The 26,696-nt window shown below is 43.1% G+C and overlaps 1 protein-coding gene across 3 annotated transcripts in view; it reads left to right on the top strand.

The window, feature by feature from the left end:
- The first annotated feature begins 366 nt into the window (after nucleotides 1-366).
- Nucleotides 367-26,696, top strand: part of LOC144598264 (zinc finger protein 644-like) — a 97,365-nt gene continuing 71,035 nt past the window's right edge. For all 3 annotated transcript variants that reach the window (XM_078408201.1, XM_078408200.1, XM_078408199.1), the window contains exon 1: nucleotides 367-760. Coding sequence is in view for 2 of the 3 variants with exons in the window: in XM_078408200.1 (XP_078264326.1) it covers nucleotides 676-760 (85 nt within the window). In the remaining variant the exon portion in view is untranslated. The remainder of the gene's footprint in view (nucleotides 761-26,696) is intronic.

Here is a 26,696-nt window from a genome sequence, read left to right as displayed (position 1 = left end):
ATTTATTTTCGCCACAACTAATTTTATTTGGCTGCCCTCTTTGCCTGAGGGCTATGGTTTCCCAACGTCTCATGAGGGAGTGGGAGTGTGTTGGGCTGGAAAGCTGGCCCAACAGCCAACAATGATTGTTCTCTTGGAGTAGGTTGAAAGAAGCGTCGAGTTTCCTTGGTCTTGACGCTCTTCTCTTTAATACCTGCCTGCTGATTTTTATGCTGCGGTGAAGTTCATTCACCCAGTGCTGCCAGAACGGGGTAGGATTATTATATATTTCAAACGTGCGTTTGTGTGTGGAAAGGGAACACCTGGCCAGGAAGCTACCACCATTTGCATTGCTGCTGCCCCTCACGGTTGCAGCGGCTGCCACTTCAACAAGCGAAGAGCCACCGAGCTGCAGCTGCCCGGCATGGCGCTCCACTCCCGCCATACGCACGGCGGCCGGACAAAGGATTGCAGCTCTCGTTCGGCCGCGAAAAACAAACACCTTACTTGATATTTTCTTTTGTTTCCTCTCTTCGGAAATTGCTATGTTGCTAAAGGCGGCTGGGATTGCCTCCGGCCGGGCTTGAGAAAGAGGGGGGTTGTGGGGGGTGGGAGGGCTTTTCCCAGCGCCATCTCTCCTTCCCTCCCTCCCGCCGCCATCTTCGCACAACAGTAAAGCAAAATGGCGGCGCTGGAATGGATGGAGGACGACCGCTGACAATAATAAAACACCATACCCAGGCAGCTCGGCCGCATCGCGCACCTTCCCCTTGTGCCAAAGGTACGTACCCTTTTATTTTTTGGGGGAAAAAAGCAACAAAACTTTTTTCCACCGCCGGAACTCAGCGGCTCGCTTGGTGCTCGGGGTTGACGGTGGGTCGTTCGGTTTGGATGGGCTTTCTTTTTGAAGTGCATGTTTCGTGTGCCAGCTTTCCTCCTCGCAGCATCCAGCTGCTTGGTTGGGTTGTGGCTTTTGGGAGCAGTGAACACAGTGGCGTGACATGTTCACGCTGACACAAACCTGGCGGCATGGGGCACACACAGCGCTTCCATGTCTTTCTTGCCACGCCAACATGACATTCCGGACCAATATTTGGGTTTATTGCCCACCCCAACAATCAAGATAAATAAAAAGTTAGGTTTTTAATCTATTTTTTACTGTTATATATTTTGAGCCTCGAGATAATGATATCTTTACGAATGGGTTCTGGAACTCTCCAACACTCGCACACAAAGTAAAATCAATTCTTGATTCTGGGCAAAATGGGAGAAACATACCAGGAAAGTGTTGTAGGAATTAAAAAGGGCTTGTAATTTGTGGCTTTCTATTCTATCCCTTTCAACTTGGGTTGCTAATCTTGAAACATGCCCCACATAACATATATTTACATTTAATTTTCTTGGTGTTAGATGGCTTTTGTTACCAAAGAATAGCACCAAGGCCAATGATATACACAACATTAACCTTTGGATTTCTGTGTGATTTTGTTTTAATGCTGTAAGAAGGTAATTACTATTAGGAGGATTTGAAAGTTAATTAAATATAGATAAATCGAAGCATCACGTAAGAAGTTTTTAAATGTTCACATAACTTGTGAAAGCTATAAATTTGCAATCATGACTGGGGGGTTTAAACTAAAAAGTAACAGTTTAATTCAATTCTTGAAACGTAAGATAGTTGAAAGTTCACCATTGGCATGATCATGGACAGTATAACAATGTAATTTAAAATGTTCAATTATGGTGATATTACCTCAGATTAGAAATACAAAGATGTAAGTGGTTCATTGCCTTGGTTTTTGAAAACTGATAACGCATGTCTTATTTCATGTTTGATCTCAAAAATTTCCATCTTAATATTCTTTCCAAATTATCTCAATTGGAAATTTGTAGTTCTATAAAGTGTGCTTTATAGCTAAATAATTATTTTCAAATTACATTAATTATTTTCTAGCCATGTATCGTGTCCAGTTTCTACATAACACATCCTAAAAATGGTAATTGAATGCATAATTATCTTTTCTGGTGAACTTTTAAGGCAGGTGTTAGCCATTCTACATAGTACTGTGGAATGATTTCCACCTGGATTTTCTAGATGTACGTTATAAACACATGTGGTTTTCAATTTTATTCTTTATCTTTTTGGATTTCATTTGAATTTCAAGTTACAGTACGATGTGGGGAGAGTTTGTAACATACCAAATGCTCAGCTCTCCTTGTCAACCTGTTCATAATTGACAGGACTATCATAATCACTCTCATATTTCAAATATTTGCAATATCGTGGCCAGGTTATCAATTGGTTCTCAATTTGGGTGTTCTTGCATTTTTAGCAAATAGTTTTGTAGCTTTTTTATTTAAAAATTTGTTATGTTCGATTCTTGCCAGTAAAAGTTACAAGATGGATTCTTTTCATGTACTGAGAAATACCACTTGGCTGTATCACACCCCATCTAATGAAGGTTAATTCATTTATCGATATGTTTGCTTAGATAAAAAAATATAATATGTTGACATCAGTTTGCTGAAAAATTGTTCCACACTATCAAAAGTTTCATCTCCTTGGACGATGCAATGATGATCTGGTAATTTTATTTAGAAATGCGAAAGGGTCTGTTAAGCTGAATCTATTAATTTAACCTTTTTAAAAGAAGATTGCAGAAAAAAATTATTATAAATTGCTTTTTTCATTGATTTTGCTGAAAATTAAATGTTAGAAATTTGAAAATATTTGGCATATTTGCTTCATATTTGGCATATTTGCTTCATATTTAAACAGAGCACTCCAAAGATGTACAGGTATGTAGGTTAATTGGCTGGGTAAATGTAAAAATTGTCCCTAGTGGGTGTAGGATAGTGTTAATGTACGGGGATCACTGGGCGGCACGGACTTGGAGGGCCGAAAAGGCCTGTTTCCGGCTGTAGATATATGATATGATATGATATGATAAGTGAATAGGAATGGAATCAAAAGTGTTCTTTTGCCCCATGGGATCTTCTAATATATGTTGAAAAGCAGAGCTATATATGCTTTGTTAGCTTGACATAACATAAAATGTGTAATCTTTTGAGTTGCATCAATAACTGGCTATAAAGCGAGTGCTGAGGGCAACAAAATATCCTGCCACTGCTTGTTGGAGCAGTGTGTTTGCTGATTTTGGTACTATTGAATAAACATTTCCAATTGCATGGAACCCTGATGAAACTGTACAAGTTAAAAGGAATGATTTTTTCCCCAAAATTCTATCTAGTTGAATTTTTTTTCTTTATGCGACCAATAGTCACTGCTCATCTTAAAATATCAAATATATACCAACATTTATTGCGGATGCATAATTAACTTTGAGAAGGGTGTGCGTTTTCTCATATCACTGTTCTTGACTGTGAACGATATTCCCAGCGAGCTATGAGAGAATTGCAAGCTTTTGACCCTACAATGACAGAGGAATGACAATATCCTTCCATTTTGAGATGCTGTGTGGTTTGTCGTTGAAATGAAATGCGATGATGATCTCAAGTGCCTGCTTCCCCACCCTAAAGAGCAGTTGTGAATTTGGAACACAATTTCAGAAACACATGGGTAAATTGCTGTTCTGCCAGCAACGTTTGTAAAAGGTTGGATTATAAAACATGCATGATTGTAGGTTAATTGGCTTGGTATAAGTGTAAATTGTCCCTACTGGGTGTAGGATAGTGTTAATGTGCTGGGATCGCTGGTGGGCCAAAGGGCCTGTTTCCGTGCTGTATTTCATACTAAAACTAATAAGGAAATAACTAATTTTTTGGGCCTTGTGTGGGTTTGGTCTCCTTAACTGTCCGGCCATGCTTCTTTGGAAGCAGTGTATTTTGGAATACTATTTTGGTAACTAATGAAGGAGTTTGCCGCCTTGCCTCCTTTTGTGAGACTATTGAGTAGGATGGGTCTATACTCAAATTTAGGTGAGAGGTGACCTCATTGAAACTCAAGGATCCATGAAGGAATTGTAGAATAGATGTTGAGGGACTAGCTTCCCTTGGTTAGAAAATTGAGAACATGATAAGGGGTCAGCTTTTCAAGACTAAAGTGACGAGAAACTTTATTTTTCAAATGTTGTAAACATTTTGACATTCTGTATTCTGTGAAGGTTTAGTTGTTGAGTATTTTAAACATCGTAGTTCTGATGAAAGTTTGGCAGCCCGTCAGATTTGTGTCAGTTCTCTGCAATCTAGTAGTTTCATACACCAACTCTTATCCCATAGCCATAGCCCCACAATTTTTATTTCTTCTCTTCTTCAAACATCTATTCAATTCATTTTGCAAACGGTTACTGAACAGGTATTAAATTCCAAATTTTGCAAACTTGTGTTTGGAAAATATTCCTTTCTCATGACAACCACCTGAAGTTGTGTTCTGTTTACTCAACTGCCATTAATGGAAACAACTACTATTCACCTTGACTGAATACTAGATGATTTTCAACAAATTGTTGCCTTACTTTCTTCAGTGTGTCCACATAATTGAGATCCCTTGTCCAAAGGACTAATGCCCTAAATCTTTTTTTCCTGCAAAATCTATATCACCTTCGTACCTACCTGTCTTATGATGGTGTGAACAGTATTGAATGCAATCATCTGCCAAACTATTGTTTTAACAAAAGTTCAACCTAATTTCCTTGCTTTTCGACTTAATTGACTTAAGACATCATCTTATTAACATGTTCTCAATTTCTTATGCCATATTCAAAGATTTGACTTTCACTTATCTCTGTTCCTGCAAACTCACAGCTTCCATCATTCTTTCCACTATAGCTGTCATAGCAATTGAGTGTTTAGTTTCAGCTATCTGGCGTGGTCCAAAATATAAGCCAAAGATTGATATACGTTTAGACAAGTGGGCTATCAAGGAATTGGGTAGAAATTAGCTATGATTTTATTGAATGGCAGAACACACACATGGGTAGGTGAGGGCTGTTGCATTTTTCTATGTCGCTGTTTTTATGTTTGCTTGGCCTCTGGAGTTCAGTATTTTGGTCAATATTCACCTCTTGCAGTCAAGGCTTAAGGTGGAGCAGTGAATAATTAATCACCTGATAAAATTTAACTGATTACCGATGAGAAAGCTATTGCTGAGAATGCAGATTATCACTTTGTATTATCTTCGATCACTTTCATCACTTTGAATTTACGGAAGGCAGGTAGATCAGCAATTATCCAAATTAGGTTTTGCATGGTGCATCCTATCTAGATAATCTTACAGTTTGCTGAGTAGATTCTATTTTTGTAGATCAACTGGAATAATTTTGCTAGAGGCACAGCTATTTCTGGAGCACAACAGTAGCACTAGAAAGAATGATGAAAGAATTCATAGTCTTTGCTGCAACCATTGTGCTAGCCATTTCTAGAAACTGAAATGAAATAAATTTGTGAGGAAAGAATGAGATGTCTCAGCCACAGTCTGAAGAACGATCTTGACCCGAAACGTCACCCATTCCTTCTCTCCAGAGATGCTGCCTGTCCCACTGAGTTACTCCAGCTTTTTGTGTCTATCTTCGGTTTAGACAATAGATAATAGGTGCAGGAGGAGGCCATTCGGCCCTTCGAGCCAGCACCGCCATTCAATGTAATCATGGCTGATCATTCTCAATCAGTACCCCATTCCTGCCTTTTGCCCATACCCCCTGACTCCGCTTAAGAACTCTATCTAGCTCTCTCTTAAATGCATTCAGAGAATTGGCCTCCACTGTGTAAAGGAGAAAAGGGGATTTAAGGGTTAAGGTGTATGTGACCAAATGCTACATGAAGATGAACTGTCACTAAGTTAAAATGCATACCTCAGATGCCGGCAAGTCTACCTCTGTGTAGATGCTGGCTTGAGATTGCAGAAGGGGTGTTGTAATCTTACAAAGGACAGGATACGGATACAGAAGAGCACCAAGTAGACTTGAGCCCCTTAACAATTACCACAAGGTTGAGCCCCAGAAAAAAGATGTGTTTATGTTAATAGACTGAGCCTCCTTATAATCATTCTAAAGTTGAGCACCAGGAAGGTGTGTTTATGTTAATATACTCAATTGTTAACCTCGGACAATGGCCAGTGATAGTGGGTGATGATTCATTGAACTATCCTCTTGCAAGACCACCTGTATGGGGTGTCTGGTTCTGTTACCACTTCTAAAAACCCATTGTATATGGTGCATAAAAAGTTTGCTGAAACACTCTGTTAAGTGAGTGAGGTCTTCGAGTGACTGCGAGTGACTGCGTTGCAGCTCTCCCACTCCCGCCGGCGTAATAAAGACTCTAATGTTTTACCACTTTATGGTATTGTTGTCTGTCTATTAGAATCGAACTTTAACAACTGCCTTCTGAGGCAGAGAATTCCACAGATTCACAACTCTCTGACTGAAAAAGTTTTTCCTCATCTCAGTTCTGAATGGCCTACCCCTTATTCTTAAACTGTGGCCCCTTGTTCTGGACTCCCCCAACATTGGGAACATGTTTCCTGCCTCTAACGTGTCCAACCCCTTAATAATCTTATACGTTTCGATAAGATCTCCTCTCATCCTTCTAAATTCCAGTGTATACAAGCCTAGTCGCTCCAGTCTTTCAACATATGACAGTCCTGCCATTCCGGGAATTAACCTAGTAAACCTACGCTGCACGCCCTCAATAGCAAGAATATCCTTCCTCAAATTTGGAGACCAAAAGTGCACACAGTACTCCAGGTGCGGTCTCACTAGGGCCCTGTACAACTGCAGAAGGACCTCTTTGCTCCTATACTCAACTCCTCGGCCGTGGGATGTTTCAGCGCCCGGTGTGGCTCGGCCGCGGGGACTTGGGCGTGGGGAAGAGAGCGGAAGTTTTGTTGCCTCCATCACAGTGAGGGGGTGTTTGGAGTCACTGTGATGGGTGTTTGTGTTGGGGTTATGTGTCTTGTGTTTCTTTTTTTGTGTGACTGCTGGTAACGTAATTTCGTTCGGTACCTCGGTACCGAATGACAAATAAAGGCTCTGTATTCTGTATGAAGGCCAACATTCCATTGGCTTACTTCCTTTAAACTAACATCTGCAGTTCCTTTGTACATGTGCTAATCCAAGGAATCCTATTTGTCTGCACAAGGTCCGTATCCCTCTATGCCCTATCTGTTCATCTATCTTGTGCCTCTTAAATGTTGCTATCACATCTGCTTCATCTTCCAAAGCATTGCAGTTAGTTATCCCTCCGTGTGTAAAGAAAACAAAAACTTGCTTTGCACATCTCTTTTAAGCCTTCTTGCCCTAAAGCAATGCCATCTAGTCTTTGGCATTTGTACTCTGGGGAAAAAGACATTTACCTGATCCATATCTCTCATAATTTTACATTCTTTCATCGTCGCCTTACAGCCTCAGAGAAAACAATTCAAGTTTGACCAACTTTTTGTAGGTAATACACTCCAATCCATTCCAACAGAAGATTAGATCAAGGAGGATCCATGGTGAGCTCGTCGAATGGATACAAAGTTGGCTTGGTGATAGGAATCAGTGGGCGATATTGGAATTGGTATATTGAGATACAGTGAAAGACGTTGTTTTGCACGCTGTCCAGGCAGATTATAACAAGCACAGGTAAAACGGATCGTGCAAAAATAGTGGGGAACCAGAGTGCAGAATATAGTGTTCCAGCTACAGAGAAAATACAGCTTAAAAAAAAAAAGCCTGCAAAAAGGTAGATTGGAATATTGGGTAAGCATATGAGCAGTCTGCTCAAGTGTCTGATAATAGTTGGAAAGAAGCTTCTCTTGAATCTGGTGCTGTGTGCTTTCAAGCCTTTTGTATCTGTGGCTGGCAGTGAAGGGTTGTTTTTCAGATTGGAGGTCTGAGCAGTGGTGTGCTGCAGGGATCGTTGCTGGGCCCACTGTTGTAGCCCAACACAGGAGATTATTTGTGTGTTAGCCACAGAAGCAGATCTACAAACTCGTATTGCAATCACTTCACACTCTTAAATCTTTATTGTTCTATACACTGTAAATGGATCAATTGTAATCATATATTGCCCTTCTGCTGACTGGTTAGCACGCAACAAAAGCTTTTCACTGTACCTCTGTACACGTGACAATAAACTAACCTGAAACTGTTGTCTGTATTAACAATTTAGATGGGAATGTTATTAGCATGGTTAGTAAGTTTGCAATGATACCGAGATTAATAGTTTAGCCAATAATGAAAAAGATTATTTTGGATTACAACCGGATCTTGCACAATTGGGAAAGTGGTCCAAGGAAACGCAGTTGGAATTTAACTCGGACATGTGCTACATTTTTGTAAATTAAATCAGGGCAGAAATTACATTGTAAATGCAGGAAGGCTCTGGAGAATGTTGTTGAACAGGGAGATCTTTGCGTACAAGTGTATAGTTCGCTGAAAGTGGTGACAGGATGGTGAAGAAGACACTTGATATGCTGGCCTTCATCGGTCAGGGTTTTGAGTACAATAGTTGGGACATGTTACAACTGTACCAGATATTGTTGAGATTATATGTGGAATATTGTGTGCAGTTCTGTTCACTGAGCTATAGGAAGGATTCACAATAATGTTGCCAAAACTGGAGGGCTTGAGTTGTAAGTAAAGACTGGACGCTGAGGCTTTTTCTTGTAACGTAAGAGGCTGAGGGGTGACTTATTGGAGGTATAAAATCATGAGGGCTGGAGATGAGGTGAATGGTCAGTCTTTTTCTGGGGGGATGGGTTGACTGGATTCACTCCTGAATGTGTGCCACTGTGCTATCATCTCAATTTAATCTGATCTGCATGTGGGCCAGAATATATCGTGGATGATGACGATGTGAAATCGAGACTTTGTTTTAAAGTTGTGTTTCTGCAAGTATGATTATGTAAACCAAATCCTTTATTTTTCTAAAAATGTAAATGCTGCTCATTAACACTGCTGATGAAGTTTCCCATGATTGGAAATGGCCTGAGTGGGTAGTAATTAACTAGATTTGATTTGCACTGTTTTGCGTACAGGCTACACCATGGCAGTTTTCCATTCTGGTTGGACTACCATAATATTGAAGACTCTTGCTACAGTATTATAACTGTACTAGAAACATAGAAACATAGAAACATAGAAAATAGATGCAGGAGTAGGCCATTCGGCCCTTCGAGCCTGCACCGCCATTCAATATGATCATGGCTGATCATCCAACTCGGTATCCCGTACCTGCCTTCTCTCCATACCCCCTGATCCCTTTAGCCACAAGGGCCACAGCTAACTTAAATATAGCCAATGAACTGGCCTCAAACTACCTTCTGTGGCAGAGAATTCCACAGATTCACCACTCTCTGTGTGAAAAAACCCATCTCGGTCCTAAAAGACTTCCCCCTTATCCTTAAACTGTGACCACTTGTTCTGGACTTCCCCAACATCGGGAACAATCTTCCTGCATCTAGCCTGTCCAACCCCTTAAGAATTTTGTAAGTTTCTATAAGATCCCCCCTCAATCTTCTAAATTCCAGCGAGTACAAGCCGAGTCTATCCAGTCTTTCTTCATATGAAAGTTCTGCCATCCCAGGAATCAATCTGGTGAACCTTCTCTGTACTCCCTCTATGGCAAGAATGTCTTTCCTCAGATTAGGAGACCAAAACTGTACGCAATACTCCAGGTGTGGTCTCACCAATGCCCTGTACAACTGCAGCAGAACCTCCCTGCTCCTATACTCAAATCCCCTCGCTATGAATGCTAACATACCATTCGCTTTCTTCACTGCCTGCTGCACCTTCATGCCTACTTTCAATGACTGGTGTACCACGACACCCAGGTCTCGTTGCATCTCCCCTTCTCCTAATCGGCCACCATTCAGGTAATAGTCTGCTTTCCTGTTCTTGCCACCAAAGTGGATAACCTCACATTTATCCACATTATACTGCATCTGCCATACATTTGCCCAATCACCTAACCTATCCAAGTCACGTTGCAGCCTCCTAGCATCCTCCTTACGGCCAACACTGCCCCCCAGCTTCGTGTCATCCGCAAACTTGGAGATGTTGCATTCAATTCCCTCGTCTAAATCATTAATATATATTGTAAATAGCTGGTGTCCCAGCACTGAGCCTTGCGGTACCCCACTAGTCACTGCCTGCCATTCTGAAAAGGACCCGTTTGTTCCTACTCTTTGCTTCCTGTCTGCCAGCCAGTTCTCTATCCACATCAATATTGAACCCACAATACCGTGTGCTTTACGTTTGTCGAAAGCACACCTTGTCGACAGCCTTCTGGAAGTCCAGATATAACACATCCACTGGTTCTCCCTTATCCACTCTACTAGCTACATCCTCGAAATTTTTTATAAGATTCGTCAGACATGATTTACCTTTCATAAATCCATGCTGACTTTGTGCAATGATTTCACCATTTTCCAAATGTGCTGCCATCCCATCTTTAATAACTGACTCTAGCATTTTCCCCACTACCGATGTTAGACTAACTGGTCTGTAATTCCTCGTTTTCTCTCTCTCTCCCTCCCTTTTTGAAAAGTGGGGTTACATTAGCTACCCTCCAATCCTCAGGAACTACTCCAGAATCTAAAGAGCTTTGAAAAATTATCACTAATGCATCCACTATTTCTGGGGCTACCCCCTTAAGCACTCTGGGATGCAGCCTATCTGCCCCTGGGGATTTATCGGCCTTTAATCCATTCAATTTACCTAACACCACTTCCCGACTAACCTGGATTTCACTCAGTTCCTCCATCTTATTTGACCCCCGGTCCCCTGCTATTTCCGGCAGATTATTTGGCTTCCTTACTGTAATAGCTTAGCTAGAGGCACAGCTAGCTCTGGAACTGGCGTTCTCAGTGTTATGGTGCAATGTCCTTTACAGTATCCAGTGACGATCTCCGAATGAAATTTGTGTGTCACCTCTCCTATTTGAAAAATAACAATGTTTTATGGTTGACTGTGTCGGGTGTGTCTTTCCTATCTGCTGATCACTGATGCCAGATGGCCAACTTTTAAATATTTTTTAGTAGCTTGATCTAACTGGCTCATTTGCCTATTTCAGTGAATGATTAAGAGCCAACCAAGTTTCCCTGAGAGTTTATATATTGGCAAGATCAGATGGGCCATTCTTAGTCACGTGTGTGGCCAAAAAAGTGAAAAATTGTGGAATACATCTCTTCTAATTTTGAAAGCATTACAGGTATATTGCTTTGTACTGTATATATGACGTATGTCAAAGTTTATCAAGTGAAATTTTTATGTTATGCTGACAATGTTTGTTTAGGGTCAGAAGTCAAATATGACTGGTCACGTGTGTGACCACACATGGTCACACATATGACCAGTCATATTTGACCTCTGACCCTAAACAAACATTGTCAGCATAACATATAAACATTTGATAAACTTTGACATATATAAGTCATATATATAGTACAAAACAATATACCTGTAATGCTTTCAGAATTAGAAGAGATGTATTCCACAATTTTTCACATTTTTGGTCACACACGTGACTAAGAATGGCCCAGATAAGGATGATGTATTTCCTTCCATAAAAGCAATCACTGGGTTTTTGTGGCGTCAACATTGAAGATACAATATTCTATGGTAAGGGGTTTGACTCCTTTCTATGGTCTATTAGTTTAGGCTAATAATAATAATTGTAATGGCAGTTTCTATACCATCTCGAAATCCCACTTCAATAGCCATTACTTCTCGGGGATGAAATGTAGTTATAGCTTACGCACACGTCGCACCCTGATATGACAAAACGAATCTTCCAAACTTCTTTTCTTCATTAATTGGTTTTATTAAAGTAGCATAAATCATAGAGTAATTCATCAGTTTCCGTACTTTATCAACTGTTTCTTCTTCTAACAATATCTAGAAATCTTGCAGTTATTACCGTGTGGTTCTTACAAATATAGATGATACAAGCGCGTGTGGCACTGTATGCTCACCATCCTCCGAGTCTAAACTGACCCACAACCTCTGTTGCCACGCTAGCCACCTCCCACCTAGACACTCCCCATTACGCATTAAGTCACACCCACAAGTAGGCAAAAAGGACATAAATTAGAAACATTAAAACATAGCCACAACACAATGACAGTACTTGAATTAAGCATAAATGGCTCCTACAATAATAATAATGTTGGTATTCACTCTGGCGTTATAACTGAACTCAATGCATTTCACGTCTCCAACATAGGTTATGGAACATTTCCTGGATTGGGATTCTTTTCCCATCTCTTCTGTTCCAGAGATTGCAAACCTTGTATTGGTGAAATTAGCTAACAACATTGAAAATCAAAACACAATCAGTCCCACTGAAATAATTATTACAGAATCAACACAAATTGGATAAATATGACCATCGAATAGACAATATAAACATATATCATAGTACCACTTGACATTTATAATTTGGATTTATCCTGCAGAAGACACTTTAGAAATATCAACAGACTTGCATTGTAAGATTTCAAATTATAAGCTTTCAAAAGATTGAAGCTACAGATAGATTCATTGAGGAAGTTAACTGTAAAATGAACTTGCTTTTTTTGTCTGAGCCATAATCTTTTTTTATTGTCCTCTAACTTTATAACATAAATGTAATATCTACTTGATAAAACCCAACAAAAAGATTGTCTGTTTGTTGCCACATTAATTTAAGTGGGATCTTGTCATGCTCAAATTGGTACTGTATTTCTCATATTACAATAGTGATCATACTTCAAAAATACTTTGTTTCGCAAGCTCTTCGAGAACCTTGGTTGGCACCGTGTAAATTATTCTGTATTTGTATAAGTATTACACTCGGCCGCTAGTGCAGATTGAATTAGGATATCAAGAGTTTAGAGTGTTTAATTGTCATACATGTCCACCACCGATTTTCCAGCATTCTTGGTTCCAGACCTTTTCTGGATTTTCCGTTTTGCCAGACCAACAGAGGTCACGGCCCCGAGAGGAGCGCAACGGCCCTGGACCTGTCTACCTAGGCCACTGAGGGCCAAGATACATGCCTGCAAAGCTGGCCTCGAATGTTGGCTATGGGATTGGATCTGCTGTTCCAGCTGGGCTGGAGTTCCAGAGTTCCAGCTGTAGGGGGCAAATTTGACCCGCCGATCGGCCGCAGAAGTCCCAATGATACAGTGCCCGCTGTACCAGGCCTATGTGCCACATTTTCAGGGGACTTCCGGGGGGGGTGGAAGGGGATTTCAAGTGAGCTCTTATAATTTTGTTTGGATTAAAGGATATACCGGACGACCAGCTGCTGGAAAATCGGTGGTGGACCTGTACCAGAAACAGAACAATGAAATTTCTACTTGCTGCAGCTTTACAGCCCCATTAATGCAATAACACACAAATAAACATAAAATAATAAATAATACAATAAGTTAATAATCAATGATACGAAGTAACCAGGGCATAAAATGCAAAACCGAAGTTCATTGTGTAACCAAACCAAAGTACATAGTGGATCATAGTTTCTGAGGTTGGGTTGTGTTTAGTGCTGTGCAGTGTTCAGGAGCCTGATGATTGCTGTGCAGAGTTCAGGAGCCCGATGGAAGCTGCTCTCGAATCTGGAGGTCTCGGTTTTTGATATTCGGTACCTTGTTCCCAATGGTAACAGATTTGAGCAGGTGGACAAGGTGGTATAAGTCTTTGACAATGATAGCTGCCTTTTTGAGGTAGTGCCTCCTGTAGATCCCTGCTATGGGAAGGGCTGGGCAATGTCTACCATTTTCTGAAGCCTCCTGCGTGCCTGGGTGTTTGAGATAAGGGCCTGTCCCACTTTAGGCGATTTTAAGTCGACTGCCGGCGACTAGGCTGTCGCCGACAGTTTGCCAGGTGTCGCGGGCATGATCATGAGGAATCTTCCAAGAATCGTAGTGGATCTCAGCGCGTCGCTGAGAAATCATCCGGAGTGAAATTTCTCGGCGACAGCTGGCTTGTCGCCAGGTATCGTTGCTTATTGTGGGCGCTGCCGCCTGCTGTCCCCAGGTTTGCTAGGTTCTCTTAGATGCATTTAGAAGCACATTATATTAAAATAAGTAAAGTCATTTCAAAATACCATAAAATGCTTGTGTTTAACCAATTTATTTAGACAATAGACAATAGACAAAGGAGTAGGCCATTCAGCCCTTCGAGCCAGCACCGCCATTCAATGCGATCAGGGCTGATCACTCTCAATCAGTACCCCGTTCCTGCCTTCTCCCCATACCCCCTCACTCCGCTATCCTTAAGAGCTCTATCCAGCTCTCTCTTGAAAGCATCCAACGAACTGGCCTCCACTGCCTTCTGAGGCAGAGAATTCCACACCTTCACCACCCTACCGTTAGGACATTTGACAGGTAGATTGGAGGCGACAGTTTGACGGTCAGGTAAGCGTGGGAATTTTCGTAATGTTTATGGCCATCAGCCATTACATTTAAAGTGGGCTTCCAACCCAGATATGCAACCCAGAAACCAGATATGCATCTCCCGTACATTTTCAAAGAATGCCCACACACTTTTCACAAAAATCCACTTAATCACTTAAAAAAAAAAAATTTTTAATACAGCTATTAGTAAACTGGAAGTAAATCTGGTTTATGCCTTGTTTCAGTGAAGCTTGGTTTTTAAGTAACCCAGGCAAGATGTTATAGTTCAAAACTCTCAAGTACTTACCGACCTGTCAGTGATTTCAGCAAAGATTAGGACAATAGACAATAGGTGCAGGAGTAGGCCATTCAGCCCTTCGAGCCAGCACCGCCATTCAATGCGATCATGGCCGGAGAAGCATTGACAGCGTGGGAATTTCGTAATGTTTCCGAAGACATTTTAACCTCGACCTGACTCGGCATTGTTGTGGTCATTGCCGTCAGGTAAAAGAAAAGTTCGGCGATCTGCTACGACTTTGACAGTCGCCGGCAGTCGCCTTAAAATCGCTTAAAGTGGGACAGGCCCTTTACCGATCAGGCTGTTACGCAACCATTTAAATGTTCTCAACTGTAGACATAGAAGTTTGATAGAGTCGTATAATTATATAGCCTGATAATTTTGATCGTTTTTGGCAACAAACCAAATCGCCTCAATCTTAAGAAGTATAGGAGTTGATGAACCTTTTATGTAATTTGCATCTGGGCTCAGGACAGATCTTAAGAAAGTTGTATCCTTAAATCCTGCTAATCCTTCATATCATGTGGCCTCCACAGAATCAGTCCACTCAAATAATTATTGAAGGGAGACACAAATAATACTTCATGCTTGTGATCCTTTAATAATAATAATAATAATAATAATGCATTACATTTATATAGCGCTTTTCAAACACTCAAAGACGCTTTACAGGGATTACTAGAACATAGAGAAGAAAATAAATAGATAAATAAGTAAACGGACAGAAAAAGGAGACAGAAGGTGAGGTGACGGTCAGTGGTTGAAGGCAGTGCTGAACAGGTGAGACTTCAATGATGTTTTGAATGTGGTGAGTGAGGAGGAGTCTCTGACATAGAAACATAGAAACATAGAAAATAGGTGCAGGAGTAGGCCATTCGGCCCTTCGAGCCTGCACCGCCATGCATATATGATCATGGCTGATCATTCAGCTCAGTAGCCTGTACCTGCCTTCTCTCCATACCCCCTGATCCCTTTAGCAAAAAGGGCCACATCTAACTCCCTCTTAAATATAGCCAATGAACTGGCCTCAACTACCTTCTGTGGCAGAGAATTCCACAGACTCACCACTCTCTGTGTGCAGAAATGTTTTCTCATCTCGGTCCTAAAAGACTTCCCCCTTATCCTTAAGCTGTGACCCCTGGTTCTGGACTCCCCCTACATCGGGAACAATCTTCCCGCATCTAGCCTCTCCAACCCCTTAAGAATTTTATATGTTTCTATAAGATCCCCCCTCTGTCTCCTAAATTCCAGCGAGTACAAGCCCAGTCTATCTAGTCTTTCCTCATATGTAAGTCCCGCCATCCCAGGGATCAATCTGGTGAACCTTCTCTGTACTCCCTCTAAGGCACCAAGGCCCTGTACAACTGCAGCAGAACCTCCCTGCTCCTAAACTCAAATCCTCTTGCTATGAATGCCAACATACCATTCGCTTTCTTCACTGCCTGCTGCACCTGCATGCTTGCTTTCAATGACTGGTGCACCATGACACCCAGGTCACGTTGCATCTCCCCTTCTCCCAATCGGTCACCATTCAGGTAATACTCTGCTTTCCTGTTCTTGCCGCCAAAGTGGATAACCTCACATTTATCCACATTATATTGCATCTGCCATGCATTTGCCCACTCGCCTAATCTATCCAAGTCACTCTGCAGCCTCCTAGCATCCTCCTCGCAGCTAACACTGCCACCCAGCTTCGTGTCATCCGCAAACTTAGAGATGTTGCATTCAATTCCCTCGTCCAAATCATTAATATACACTGTAAATAACTGGGGTCCCAGCACTGAGCCTTGCGGTACCCCACTAGTCACTGCCTGCCATTCCGAAAAGGACCCGTTTATTCCTACTCTTTGCTTCCTGTCCGCCAACCAATTTTCTATCCACCTCAACACTGAACCCTCAATACCGTGTGCTTTAAGTTTGTACACCAATCTCCTATGTGGGACCTTGTCGAAGGCCTTCTGAAAGTCCAGATATAACACATCGACTGGTTCTCCCTTATCCACTCTACTAGTTACATCCTCGAAAAATTCTATAAGATTCGTCAGACATAATTTGCCTTTGGTAAATCCATGCTGACTTTGTCCGATGATTTCTCCACTTTCCAAATGTAATGCTACCCCGGTTTGGGGTAGTGAGTTCCAGAGGGTGGGAGCAGCGATGGAGAAAGCCCTGTCCCCCCAGGATCTGAGTTTGGTCCGGATGGGGGGGGACAGGAGGTTGGCAGCAGCAGAGCGGAGGGTGCAGGTGGGAGTGTGCCTGTGGAGGAGGTCAGTCAGGTAGGATGGGGCCAGGTTATGGAGGGCTTTGTAGGTCATGAGGAGGATTTTGTAATGGATTCTCTGGGGGATGGGGAGCCAGTGGAGCTTGTAAAGGACGGGGGTGATATGGTCACGGATCGGGGAGTGGGTGAGTAGACGGGCAGCGGAGTTTTGAATGTATTGAAGTTTACTGATTATTTTTGAGGGTGAGCCATAGAGGAGGCTGTTGCAGTAGTCCAGACGGGAGGTGATGAAGGCGTGGATGAGGGTTTCTGCAGCTGTGGAGGAGAGGGATGTACGGAGACGGGCGATGTTTTTGAGGTGGAAGAAGGCTGTCTTTGTGATGTGTTTGATGTGTTTGTCGAAGGAGAGGGTTTGATCAAAGATGATTCCAAGATTCCGGATGTGAGGGGAGGTGGATACTGGGAGACCATCAATGTTGAGGGTGAAGTTTTGACTTGCAACAAAAGCAAATGAGATGAGTAACAAATTAAGTTAATTTTTTCATGTTTACAGCTAAGATTTCCCATATCGTTTTTTTTAATGGTCAATTTGGGGGAAAGACATTTTTTACCTTGAATACTACTGACCTTCTCCAAGGGAAAGTGCTACTAGGCACAGCTAAAAGATTCAACTATTCGTACAATTCATTGCAGTATTATATCACGCTTGAAAATATAAACCTTTATAGGAAAGCTTAAGGCTTAGATTTTGCTGGTAGCAGCGAATTGGCAGTACCCACTGCTGACTTCAAAGAAAAATATCAGAAAAGCCAGGAACTAATGCGGCATGGATTTCTCTGTTGCTGTCAGGGTTGGCTCGAGGTGACCTCTGCCATTCAACAACAATAACCATAATGTCATAAAACAGGTTATACAGCTAATCAAGTTGAAGAAATTAGTATTCAGCAAAAACAATAATTTTTGACCAATTTTGAAAGCTTCCATCTTGTCAACCACATGATCAATTTTGTTCATCTTCCTTGGACTTTATCACTTCCTCTGCATGAAATACTCAGTCAGTTGCTAATATGCACAACACATTGCATGGCACAAGATGCTGCCATGCCATGTCTGTAGAGTTTGACCACGTGATTTTCCTCCAGGTTCTCCGGTTTCCTCCCCATCGAAAGATATACAGATTTGTAGGTTAATTGACCTCTACAAATTGCCCTTATTATACAAGAAGGTGCAAAAAGTGGGGTAATGTAGAACTGGTGTGAATGGGTGAATTGGTGTGGGCTTGGTGGGTCAAAGTGCCTGTTTTCATGCTGTATCTATCAATTCAAACAAAAAAAACCCGCAGGGGACTGCCTACTGAGCCTTGAACCTCATTTGTTACAATTTTCTAGGCACAAAAACATTAATCACACATGCCCTCTATTTCTTGCCAGTTTTTGGCCCAGTTTGCCACACTGGATCGCATGGATTCTACCTATTGACCAATTCATCATATGACACCTTGTGAAAAATGTTGCTGAAGTCTATGTTAACTGTATCAAATACATTGTCTGATCATCCCTCGTTCCCTTTTCAAAAGGTGACATTGCCTTGAAGCCTGACTGACTGTTGTTGATTAATCTATCTTTGCCAATGATGGTTTATGGTATCCCAATAATTTTCCTGTCACTTAAGTTAAACTAGCTGGCCTGCATTTACTTGGTTTACCCCTTCCACTTTTTGGACATTACCACATCCATTTCTGAAAACAGACACGAATAAAAAAAATGAAGATCGGCTCTTTTTTTTAAAAACAGTCTCCGATAACTTTCATCTGTGACTGGTGGCTTATCTACTTTCAAAGATGCTAAATTGCTTGATATTTTATCTTACTATGCTTATCTCTTCTAGTATTTTGTACACTTCCTCCATAATTGCAACATTGGCTTTGTGTTGCGTGAAGACAGCTACAATGTATTTGTTAAGAACCCTACCCGTTTCCTCGTTCTTTGCATATGTTACCTTATTAGTTACCAATAGGTCCTACTTATTTTTTGTAAGGAAGAAAGGTCCCGACCCAAAACTTCGCCTATCCATATTGTGAAGGGATGCTGCCTGACCTGCTGAGTGACTCCAGCATTTCGTGTCTTACATTTTCATTGTTCTATTCTCCCAAAGGCTCTGGATTTTCTGGGCTTTTTTCCCTGTCAGTGTATTTCTTTCGGTGCTCTCCTTTTTAAATTTTTTTAAAAAAATCACTCATAACATTTTCTGTAATCATTCAGGTTTTCTACAGTATTAAGGGCGGCACAGTGGCGCAGCGGTAGAGTTGCTGCCTTGCAGTGCCAGAGACCCGTGTTCGATCCTGACTACGGGTGCTATCTGTACGAAGTTTGTACGTACTCCCTGTAACTGCGTGGGTTTTCTCCGAGATCTTCGGTTTCCTCGCACTCTCTGAAGATGTACAGGTTTGTAGGTTAATTGGCTTGATACAGGTGTAAATTGTCACTAGAGTGTGTAGGATAGCGTTAGTGTGCGGGGGTTGCTGGTTGGCCGAAGGCCTGTTTCCACACTGGATCTCTAAACTAAACCAAACTAATTAAGCTCCCGGTATCTGCCATTTTTTTTCCTGTCCTGAGGTCTTGGACATCCAGGGTGGTTAGAATTGGCAGACCTGCCACTTTTTTGGTGGAAATCTTTTTCTTGACTTTGCTATGAGACTGATTTTCTGTTAAGTAGCTGGTAGAATCATTTTACTTTTGCTCCATCGCTTCTTATCCTAGTAAAATTGGCCTTTATTTTGGCATTTGAAGTGAAGCAGGTCCAGGACTTGCAGGACTCAATATCAGTCCAAGTCAAGTCAAATCAAGTTTATTTGTCACATACACATACACGATGTGCAGTGAAATGAAAGTGGCAATGCCTGCGGATTGTGCACAAAAAAGAATTACAGTTACAGCATATAAATAAAGTTACTATAGTGTAGACAAAAATTTAGTCTCTGGAGTTATAAAAGTTGACAGTCCTGATGGCCTGTGGGAAGAAACTCCGTCTCATCCTCTCCGTTTTCACAGCGTGACAGCGGAGGCGTTTGCCTGACTGTAGCATCTGGAACAGTCTGTTACTGGGGTGGCAGGGGTCTCTCATAATCTTGTTTGCTCTGGATCTGCACCTCCTGATGTATAGGTCCTGCAGGGGGATGAGTGTAGTTCCCATGGTGCGTTCTACCGAACGCACTACTCTCTGCAGGGCCATCCTGTCCTGGGCAGAGCTGTTCCCAAACCAGACTGTAAAGTTGCCGGACAGGATGCTCACTACAGCCCCAGAGTAGAAGCAATGAAGGATCCTCAGAGACACTCTGAATTTCCTCAGCTGTCTAAGGTGGTAAAGGCACTGCTTGGCCTTACCCACCAGTGCGGCAATGTGCGTTGCCCATGTCAGATCCTCTGTGATGCGGACTCCCAAGTATTTAAAACTGCTCACCCTATCCACAGTAGACCCATTTATCTCCAGTGGCGTGTACATCCTTGGATGTTTAGCCCTTCTAAAGTCCACAATCAGCTCCTTCGTTTTAGTGACATTCAAGAGGAGGCTATTGTCCTGACACCAGAGTGCCAGATCAGCCACCTCCTCCCGGTAGGCCTTCTCATTGTTGTTGGAGATCCGGCCCACCACCACAGTGTCATCAGCAAACTTGATGATGGAGTTTGAGCTGAACCTGGCCCCACAGTCATGTGTGTACAGGGAGTACAGTAGGGGGCTAAGGACGCAACCCTGGGGGGTATCCTATGTTCAGGGTGAGGGAGCTAGATGTGTGTTCCCCCATCCTGACCACTTGGTGCCTGGCGGTGAGAAAGTCCAGGACCGAGGCACACAGGGGTGCTAAGCCCCAGTTCCAGCAGCTTCTCAACCAGTCTGCTGGGGACTATTGTGTTGAATGCTGAACTAAAGTCAATGAACAGCATCCTCACATAGCCCCCCTGGTTGTCCAGATGAGAGAGAGCGGTGTGCAGAACCTGGGAGACCGCATCATCCGTGGACCTGTTCGGACGGTATGCGAACTGTAGTGGGTCCATGTTGCGAGGAAGGAGGGCGCAGATGTGCTTCTTGATTAGCCTCTCGAAGCATTTCATGACAACCGAGGTGAGGGCCACCGGTCGGTAGTCATTTAAACACGCTGGAGAGGCATTCTTTGGCACCAGTACAATGATGGATCTTTTGAAGCATGCAGGGACCACGGACTTGGCCAAGGAGTGGTTGAATATTGTGGTGTGCACTGGAGCAAGCTGAATAGCACGACTTTAGTACTCGCCCAGATATACCATCTGGGCCTCCAGCTTTCCTCGTGTTCACACGCGTCAGAGCCCACCTCACCTCATGCTCGGACACCGAGAATGTGTGCACATTCCCGGCGGTGGATCCCCCTCCAGCCTCGCTACCAGCGCCACCTCGGTGCTGTTTTTAGACGGTGAGCTGGGGGTGTTACCGTCTCAAACCGTGCATAAAAAGAGTTCAGGTCATCAGCTAAGGAGGGGGGGGGCTGGACCGGTAGCTAGTTATAGTCCGTAGCCCCTGCCAAAGGTGCCTGGTGTCCTACTGCTCCATCTGTGACTCCATCTTGTCCCGGTATCTCCTTTTTGCATCTTTCACTGCCCTTCGCAGTCGGTAGGACTCTCCCTTGTAGTCGTCCATATTGCCGGATGCCAGGCCAGAGTTGTAAGCAGCGGTGCGAGCATTCAAGGCCACGCGAATAGACCTGTCCACCCAGGGTTTTTGGTTAAGGGAAGATACCGACCCTTACCGTGGGGATGATGGTATCGGCTATTGTGGCAATGAAGTCCGTAACCGCTTCCGCAAATTCATTGACATCTCTGGAACTTGCTTGGAACATATTCCAGTCGACATCGCCCAGTGCATCTTGCAGCATGGCCTCTGAATGATCAGCCCACCGCTTTACGTCCCTTGTCACTGTCGCTTCCCGTACTATCCGTTGTTTATACTCCAGCAGCAGGAAAATGGCAGCATGGTCAGATTTTCCAAAAGGAGGGAGAGAAACGGCCTTGTAGCCTTTCCTGAACGGCCTGTAGCCGTGGTCCAGAGTTCTATCCCCCCTGGAGACACATGTGATGTGTTGGTAGAAGTTGGGCATGACCTTTTTGAGATTTCTCCTATTGAAATCTCCAGCCACCAGCACAGCTGCATCGGGGTTCTTGTTTTGGTGTCGACACAACACATCGTGTAGGGTCGACAGTGCCACGTCGGTGTTCGCATGTGGTGCAATATAGACGGCTGTAATGATCACCGAGCTGAACTCCCGGGGAAGGTAGAATGGTCGGCATGAGATAGTTAGATGTTCCAGGTCCGGCGAGCAGGAACGAGAAAGCGTCTTAATATTTCCAGGATTGCACCAGTTATTATTGGTCAAGAAGCAGACTCCTCCGCCCTTGGATTTCCCGGATTCTTCCGTTCTTGCAGAATGAGATGGGTTGCTGATCTCTGTGGCAGAGCCCACTCTTTCTGTGATTCCACAGCATCAAGCCAGACCTAGCTCAGGACTGAGAGACCCTGGGCATTTCACTAAAGATTGTAAGATCATAGTCTAGGGAATGTATGCGTTTCTAAAATTATTTCACTGCAGCTTAGTAGTGTAGGAAAATAACTGCAGACGCTGGTACAAATCGAAAGTATCGCAAAATGCTGGGGTAACTCAGCAGGTCAGGCAGCATCTCTGGAGAGAAGGAATGGGTGACGTTTCGGGTCGAGATCCTTCTTCAGACTGATGTCAGGGGGGGTGGGACAAAGAAAGGATTATAGGTGGAGACAGGAAGAACGTGGGAGAACTGGGTAGGGGGAGGGGAAGAGAGGGACAGAAGAACTATCTAAAGTTGGAGAAGTCAATGTTCATACTGCTGGGCTGTAAGCTGCTCAAGCGAAATACGAGGTGCTGTTCCTCCAACTTGTGGTGGGCCTCAATATGACACTGGAGGAGGCCCATGACAGAAAGGTCAGACTGGGAGGGGGAGTTGAAGTGCTCAGCCACCGGGTGATCAGGTTGGCTAAGGCAGACTGAGCGAAGGTGTTGAGCGAAACGATCGCCGAGCCTGCGTTTGGTCTCACCGATGTAGAGAAGTTGACATCTGGAACAGCGGATACAATAGATGAGGTTGGAGGAGGTGCAGGTGAACCTCTGTCTCACCTGGAAAGACTGTTTGGGTGCTTGGATGGATTCGAGGGGGGAAGGTAAAGGGACAGGTGTTGCATCTCCTGCGGTTGCAGGGGAAAGTGCCTGGGGATGGGGTGGTTTGGGTAGGAAGGGACGAGTGGACCAGGGAGTTACAGAGGGAACGGTCTCTGCGGAACGCAGATAGGGGAGGAGATGGGAAGATGTGGCCAGTAGTGGGGTCCAGTTGGAGGTGACAGAAATGTTGGAGGATAATGTGTTGGATCCGCTGGGGTGGAAGGTGAGGACAAGGGGGATTCTGTCCTTCTTACGAATGGGGGAAGGGGGAGCAAGAGCAGAGCTGCGGGATATAGAGGAGGCCCTAGTGAGAGCCTCATCTATAATGGAAGAGGGGAAGCCCCGTTTCCTAAAACATGAGGACAACTCTGATGCCCTAGTGTGAAACACCTCATCCTGGGCACAGATGCGGCGTAGACGGAGGAATTGGGAGTAGGGGTTAGACTTTTTGCAGGAGACAGGGTGGGAAGAAGTGTAGTCCAGATAGCTGTGCGAGTCAGTGGGTTTGTAGTAGATGTCAGCCACTAGTCTGTCTCCTGTGATGGAGATGGTGAGGTCCAGAAACGGTAGGGAGATGTCGGAGATGGTCCAAGTATATTTAAGAGCAGGATGGAAATTAGTGGTGAGATGTACGGTCAGTGAGTTCTGCATGGGTACAAGAGGTAGCACCAATGCAGTCATCAATGTAGCGGCGGTAGAGTTCGGGGATGGGGCCAGTGTACTTCTGGAACAGGGATTGTTCGACGTACCCGATAAAGAGGCTTGCATAGCTACGCCTCGGGTTTGGAGGAAGTGGGAGGAGTCAAAGGGGAAGTTGTTGAGGGTAAGAACTAGCTCTGCTAGGCGGAGGAGAGTTGACTTCTCCAACTTTAGTTAGTTCCTCTGACCCTCTCATTAGCCATCTTCCAATCTTCTGGTATCTAACATGTGGTAAAGGTGGTGCAAGTATCCTTGTCAATCCCCCTGCAATTTCATCCTTGGCTACCCACGATATATATTTGACCATGCCCTGGGGATTTATCCATCTAATGTGCTTTAAAACTACCAGCAGCCTGACAATGTGGATATGTTCTAATGCTTCACTTTTTTTCTCCTTAATTATTTAGCCCCTTAGAGTCATCGAGTGATTTAGTATGGGCACACCTGTGGGCCAACATGTCCCATCTACACTAAAGCCACCTGCCCATGTTTGGTTCATATCTCTCCAACCCTGTCCTATCCCCTCCATAACTTTCACCACAGTAAACATTGACTAGACACATTCATGTAACTCATTGCTGATCTCCTGTGGCTCCACATACAGATGACCACATTCACCCTTAAAGAGGACGTATTCACTCTCCCAATAACTTTTTCGCTCTTAATGTGCATGTCGAATCTCCTAAGATTCTCCTTTACCTTCCTTTCCAAAGCTATTTCCTGTCCTCTTTCTGCCCCCTTGATTTCTCTCTTGTGTACTTGTGCTGAATAATGATCGTTTATCGTTTTGCTAATCACATTGTTTTTGGATTTTCAAATTGCAACCAAGCTACTTCACTAAACTTCATGATTGTATTTGTGAAGGTGCATTGATAATATACCTGCTTAAAATACATGTTTAAATGCAACATCATAAAATGTTTAAAAGTCTGAGAAATATGAAAGCTGATCTAAATTAAATTCTGAATGTATACAATGCATTAATAATGAACAGGTATCACAAAATGCTGGAGTAACACAGCGGGACAGGCAGCATCTCTGGAGAGAAGGAATGGGTGACGTTTCGGGTCGAGACCCTTCTTCAGACTGATGTCAGGGGGGGGGCTTTTGTTATGATGCCAGCATCCTAAAACTTGAATTGATGAACAAGATATCTGCACAATTTGATCACATTTTTTGGCCTGTGATTACAACTTTGAAAAGTTGTAGATTTACTTTGTAAGCATTATGCAACTTTTTGTCATTGAAATGCTGGACTAGTTATAGAGGAGCAGTAAGAAAAAAGTATATAATTTTATGCCTAATAATAGAACTCCTTGAACAGTGAGGCTATATAGTGAGGCTAAACGCAAATTGGAGGAACAGCATCTCATATTTCTCTTGGGCAGCTTGCAGCCCAGTGGTATGAATATTGATTTCTCTCACTTCAGGTAGCCCCGGCATTCCCTCTCTCTCTATCCCATCCCCACCAAGTCACACTAACGTCTCATTTTCACCCTACAAACAGCTAACAATGGCCTGTTTCTATTATCATTACTTTTTTGCATATCTTTTATTCATTGTTCTTTATCTCTCCACATCACCGTCTATATCTCTTTCCCTTATCCCTAACCAGTCTGAAGAAGGGTATCGACCCGAAACGTCACCCATTCCTTCTCTCCAGAGATGCTCTCTGTCCTGCTGAGTTACTCCAACTTTTTGTGTCTATCTTCCTTGAACAATAAGATCAGTGATCTAATTGGAATTATTTATAAAGAAATATAATGATAGGCACACATCAGCATATTACAAACTGCTACATCAGTACAACCAAGTTGATTGGTTGTATTGAACTTACTGGCCTTTTTAATGGCATTAATAAGTTACCTGAGGTACTTGTCACATAAATATCAATATCTTCAATTATAAAGCATTCAGGACTGGACTGTCTGCTTTTCTTGTGTGATGTTGCCCTAAAGTGACACTGCCAGTCTCAGCATGGCATTCCCCATTATCTATCTTGCTCTTGCAGCTTCTGTGATTTAGCCTTGCAGATGCAATCTTTGCAGCCTCTTTTTAAAAGGGGCAAAGAATACAAACAACACACTTTTAGCTGGTGAAGAACAGTGCTTGCAGGAGCCATGTTCTTTGTGCATGTGCGCATGGACCCTTCTTCCCTAACAGTCTGGTGCCTGTAGATGGCCGGTCATCATATGCACATGAGTGGAGGCATTTAAGCCTGGAAATGGACAAATACAATCCCTGCCTTGCCTGAAACTATGGGCCCCTCCCAACCCTTCCGAATTTGGCGGAAAGTTTCCGCTTTCTTATTTCATTTCCACCATTCTGATTTCGTCTCACATTTTTCCGCAAAACAGTTGGTAATTGTAATTTGTTAATTCGGCCGCTAGAGGTCGCTAGGGGTTGCGTGAGAAATCCCGCCACCCTGGAAGTCTCCCCAAAAATGTGGCACCTCGGCTGGGCAAGGCAGCCAATCTCGACCTCATCAGGACTTTCATGGCTGATCGGTGGGCTGAATTTGCAACCTGCGGCCAGGGCTCTGGAATTCCAGCCCAGCTGGAGCCAGCACATCTGTCCCCATAGCCGTGTTCCTTGGCTGGCTGGATAAACCAGCAAAGCTCTGGAAGCAAGAGTGCCAGAAAATCAGTGGTGGAACTGTAATGAGTAAATATTAAATTTAAGTGCAAGATTATATAAATACATTAACTGATTAAGACGGGGTTAAAATATAAAACACAGCAGAGAAGCCAATTACCACCTTTTTGGGCTGATTATCAATTAATGTGCAAATTTACTTCAAGTACTTCCGTATGCTTAGTCGAGTCGCATATATCAACTCTTTCTTCATAACTTAGTCATACATTTTATGACCATTCTTTTATTCAATACCAAGAGAATTGGGATGTGTAAGGAAAAAGCAAAATAGAAAAAAAAACAATTTTTTCTTTGTGTTGCAAAAAGTATT

This window comes from Rhinoraja longicauda, chromosome 11, assembly GCF_053455715.1.
Source record: "Rhinoraja longicauda isolate Sanriku21f chromosome 11, sRhiLon1.1, whole genome shotgun sequence".
Classification (NCBI taxonomy): domain Eukaryota; kingdom Metazoa; phylum Chordata; class Chondrichthyes; order Rajiformes; family Arhynchobatidae; genus Rhinoraja; species Rhinoraja longicauda.
The sequence above is the reverse complement of the archived record's forward strand: the minus strand, read 5'-3'. Positions and strand labels throughout refer to the sequence as shown.